The sequence below is a fragment of the Conger conger genome, chromosome 3 (genome assembly GCF_963514075.1).
Source record: "Conger conger chromosome 3, fConCon1.1, whole genome shotgun sequence".
In the NCBI taxonomy this organism is placed as follows: domain Eukaryota; kingdom Metazoa; phylum Chordata; class Actinopteri; order Anguilliformes; family Congridae; genus Conger; species Conger conger.
In genome coordinates, this window is record NC_083762.1 from 4,342,209 (window position 1) to 4,347,208 (window position 5,000).

The window sequence follows — 5,000 nt, forward strand, 5'->3', positions numbered from 1 at the left end:
CAGGAACATCTCTGATGTAAAAGTGATGTAAAAGGAGTTCAGGGTCAGCGCGCTAATCAGCAGTTCGCCGGTGCCTGCCGCCGTTGTCACGGTAATTGCGGATGATGGACAGCGGAGAGAGGGGCTGCATGCGGAGCAGGGCGTGGGACAGGAGGAGCGGCCGGAGGGGGGCGGTGAGCGAGCGCGATGACGGTCACATCCCCCGTTTCTATTGGGCCCCGCTCCCGGAGCGGCCAGGTGTCACGGCAACGCCGCCGCTACCCACAATCCCCCCCTGCCCCGCCTGCGGCTGTCAGCCCCGTCTCGCCCCACGCCGCGCTGAGCTTCACCCGCGGAGGAGCCGCTCTGCGAGGGAACGCAGATAAATAAACAGAAAAATGAAACATCGTCTGAACTCGTGTTGCGCTAACTTTCACGGATCACCGGCCATTATCTGGACTGAGAGAGGAGATGTGTGAGGGTGTGTGAGGGTGTGTGAGGATGTGTGAGGGTGTGTGAGGATGTGTGAGGGTGTGTGAGTGTGTGTGAGGGTGTGTGAGGGTGTGTGAGTGTGTGTGAGGGTGTGTGAGGGTGTGTGAGGATGTGTGAGGGTGTGTGAGGGTGTGTGAGGATGTGTGAGGGTGTGTGAGGATGTGTGAGGGTGTGTGAGTGTGTGTGAGGGTGTGTGAGTGTGTGTGAGGGTGTGTGAGTGTGTGTGAGGGTGTGTGAGGGTGTGTGAGTGTGCGTGAGTGTGCGTGAGGGTGTGTGAGGGTGTGTGAGGGTGTGTGTGGATGTGGACAGGGAGAGGAGATGTGTGAGGATGTGTGAGGATGTGTGAGGGTGTGTGAGGGTGTGTGAGTGTGTGTGAGTGTGCGTGAGGATGTGTGAGGGTGTGTGAGTGTGTGTGAGTGTGCGTGAGTGTGTGTAAGGGTGTGTGAGGGTGTGTGAGGGTGTGTGAGGGTGTGTGGGGGTGTTGGAGGGTGTGTGAGGATGTGTGAGGGTGTGTGAGGGTATGTGAGGGTGTGTGAGGATGTGTGAGTGTGTGTGAGGGTGTGTGAGGGTGTGTGAGGGTGTGTGGGGGTGTGTGTGGATGTGGACAGGGAGAGGAGATGTGTGAGGATGTGTGAGGGTGTGTGAGGGTGTGTGAGTGTGTGTGAGTGTGCGTGAGGATGTGTGAGGGTGTGTGAGTGTGTGTGAGTGTGCGTGAGTGTGTGTGAGGGTGTGTGAGGGTGTGTGAGGGTGTGTGGGGGTGTTGGAGGGTGTGTGAGGATGTGTGAGGGTGTGTGAGGGTATGTGAGGGTGTGTGAGGATGTGTGAGTGTGTGTGAGGGTGTGTGAGGGTGTGTGGGGGTGTGTGAGGGTGTGTGAGGGTGTTGGAGGGTGTGTGAGGGTGCGTGAGGGTGTGTGAGTGTGTGTGAGGATGTGTGAGGGTGTTGGAGGATGTGTGAGGGTGTGTGAGTGTGTGTGAGGATGTGTGAGGGTGTTGGAGGGTGTGTGAGGGTGCGTGAGGGTGTGTGAGTGTGTGTGAGGATGTGTGAGGGTGTTGGAGGATGTGTGAGGGTGTGTGAGGGTGCGTGAGTGTGTGTGAGGATGTGTGAGGGTGTGTGAGGGTGTTGGAGGGTGTGTGAGGATGTGTGAGTGTGTGTGAGGATGTGTGAGGGTGTTGGAGGGTGTGTGAAGGTGCGTGAGGGTGTGTGAGTGTGTGTGAGGATGTGTGAGGGTGTTGGAGGATGTGTGAGGGTGTGTGAGGGTGCGTGAGTGTGTGTGAGGATGTGTGAGGGTGTTGGAGGATGTGTGAGGGTGTGTGAGGGTGTGGACAGGGAGAGGAGATGTGTGAGGGTGTGTGAGGGTGTGTGAGGGTATGTGAGGGTGTGTGAGGGTGTGTGAGGGTGTTGGAGGATGTGTGAGGGTGTGTAAGTGTGTGTGAGGATGTGTGAGTGTGTGTGAGGGTGTGTGAGTGTGTGTGAGGATGTGTGAGTGTGTGAGTGTGTGTGAGGATGTGTGAGTGTGTGTGAGTGTGTGTGAGGGTGTGTGAGTGTGTGTGAGGATGTGTGAGTGTGTGTGAGTGTGTGTGAGGGTGTGTGAGGATGTGTGAGGGTGTGTGAGGGTGTGGACAGGGAGAGGAGATGTGTGAGTGTGTGTGAGTGTGTGTGAGGGTGAGTGAGTGTGTGTGAGGATGTGTGAGTGTGTGTGAGTGTGTGTGAGGGTGTGTGAGGGTGTGTGTGGATGTGTGAGGGTGTGGACAGGGAGAGGAGAAGTGTGAGGGTGCGGGCACAACGGACACGCCCCAAATTCAGGAAACACAGCAAGCTCGAGTTAAACAGCCAACAAACCAATGACGGACCTGCGTGCCTCTTATAATTCCATAACACAGAGAACTGTGGGCGAACAGAGGAACATACGGCTACTAAGGCTAACTGTTTATCCTCCTCGACGTTTCCCAGAATGCCACGCTCAGCTCCGAGTCCCAGCATTCCTTGGGGGGGGAGCTGATTGCGTAACGCTCAGACCTCTGCGCTCTCTGTCGCTGAACTGTAAAAGACGCGCGACTTTGAAAACGCTCCCCTGGGGACGGCGATGCTTTTAGTTTTAGTTCCCCCCTCCACCCCCCCCCCAGGTCCAGTGGAACAGCGAGTCCTCTGGCTAAGTGAGAGCGCAGGCCGCCGCGTTCGGGAAGCGGTGGGGGTCGGAGTTGCAGGCGGGACCACCGCGCGTTCCCACCGCCGAGATTTCAAACACAACTGGGCATTGCCTGGAAAAACATCCCTGTTCGCAGAGTGACATTTCTTCACGTTGCACCGGCTGACCTGAGTTTGTGTGGTGAGGGTGTCGCATTCACCGAAGAAGAAGGAGAGAGAGAGAGAGAGAGAGAGAGAGAGAGAGAGAGAGAAGGCTTTTCCTGTTCCTAAAAGGGTGGAGCTGTTTCCTGTGACTTGCCGATTTCAGCCAATCAGACAACCCGGTGACCCCCTTTACTGAAATCCCCCCTTTACTGAAATTACCCCCTTTACTGAAATTACCGATGAGATTAAATCAGATATTCCATCCATAAATATTACTATAAAATATACACTCAGTGAGCACTTTATTAGGTATTTATTTTTTTAATGATTGGTCTTCTGCTGCTGTAGCCTATTGACTTCTGCATACCACTGTTGTAATGTGTGGTTATTTGCGTTACTGTCACCTTCCTGTCAGCTTCAACCAGTCTGGCCCTTCACCTCTGATGTCTCTCATTAACAAGGTATTTTACCCACAGAACTGCAGCTCACTGGACGTCAGCAGTTTCTGAGATACTCAAACCACCCTGTCTGGCACCAACAATCATTCCATGGTCCAGAAGTGATCACACTTCTTTCCCAGGCCCAGCAAGGTCGGTGGTTCCATCCCCGCTGCAGCCACAATAAGATCCACACAGCTGTTGGGCCCTTGAGCAAGGCCCTTAACCTTGCATTGCTCCAGGGGAGGATTGTCTCCTGCTTAGTCTAATCAACTGTACGTCGCTCTGGATAAGAGCATCTGCCAAATGACATGTAATGTAATGTAGTTGCTGTCACATGATTGGCTGATTAAATATTTGCATTGACAAGCTTTAATAGGTCTACCTAATAAAGTGCTCAGTGACTGTATAGTAACTAAACATTACGATAAAACCGCCTCTTAAAAATATTTCAACTGGGGTCCCAAATCAGAATTACCTCTTAACATCAGAACCCAAATTAGAGATTTAGATTTAGAACATTCCACCCATAAGAAACACTTAACTAGCAGAGTCTAGTGGACTATGCTCATTCCGGGACCCAACATTTTGGGCCACGACTCATAGTTTAATTTATACAATATAAATGATAATTTGTTATTGAGCTGCTTAGACTATGCTGGGGACAATCCCCCCCCTGGAGTAATGTGGGTTAAGGGCCAACAGCTGTGCGGATGTTATCCTGGCCATACCGGGGTTTGAACCACCAAACATCCGGGTCCCAGTCATGTACCTTGGCCACTAGGCTACAGGCTGCCTTGGGATCCGCTCACAGGCTGACGGGATCTGACCCCACTGACAGACTGACGGGATCTGACCCCACTCACAGACTGATGGGCTCTGACCCCACTCACAGACTGATGGGATCTGACCCCACTGACAGGCTGATGGGATCTGACCCCACTCACAGACTGACGGGATCTGACCCCACTCACAGGCTGACGGGATCTGACCCCACTCACAGGCTGACGGGATCTGACCCCACTGACAGACTGATGGGATCTGACCCCACTGACAGACTGACGGGATCTGACCCCACTCACAGACTGATGGGCTCTGACCCCACTCACAGACTGATGGGATCTGACCCCACTGACAGGCTGATGGGATCTGACCCCACTCACAGACTGACGGGATCTGACCCCACTCACAGGCTGACGGGATCTGACCCCACTCACAGGCTGACGGGATCTGACCCCACTGACAGACTGATGGGATCTGACCCCACTCACAGGCTGACGGGATCTGACCTCACTCACAGGCTGACGGGATCTGACCCCACTCACCTTCCCGTAGCCCAGCATGATGATCCGCACCAGAACGACGTTGATCCGGGCGCCCAGGGAGTGGTCGTGGTAGATCTCGTTCACCTGGAGAAAAACACGGAGAGAGCGTGGATTCAGGCCTCGAGAAGAACTACAGAGGTAATCTGTCACGACCCAAAATCCACCGAATCGCAACCAGAAAGAGGACCCAGTTGAGCCAGCAGGTGTTTTTATTTTATTTTATTTACCAACATTCCATTCATCAACTGGAAAAGGTCCCATAAATGTTTGAGGAAAATGTTTGGTTTGTTAACTGAATTAAAATGTCCTTCCTGGACCGAACAGAAATGACATTTCTCTCCCATCCCTGCTTCCACAGGCAGCCGGCTACTTTCCCACACATTTAGTCACTTTGCCCCGCTCTATGCGCTGGAAATACGAGGAATTCCTGACTTTAGGAAGCAGCTGAGTTATTGAATGATTGAGTGTGAAGGACCG

The 5,000-nt window shown here is 53.4% G+C and overlaps 1 protein-coding gene across 1 annotated transcript in view; it reads right to left on the reverse strand.

Moving 5' to 3' along the window:
• Nucleotides 1–5,000, reverse strand: part of LOC133124742 (A disintegrin and metalloproteinase with thrombospondin motifs 2-like) — a 205,689-nt gene that overhangs the window by 40,998 nt on the left and 159,691 nt on the right. Inside the window, exon 5 of the mRNA XM_061236185.1 lies at nucleotides 4,524–4,607. Coding sequence (XP_061092169.1) covers nucleotides 4,524–4,607 — 84 coding nt within the window. The remainder of the gene's footprint in view (nucleotides 1–4,523; nucleotides 4,608–5,000) is intronic.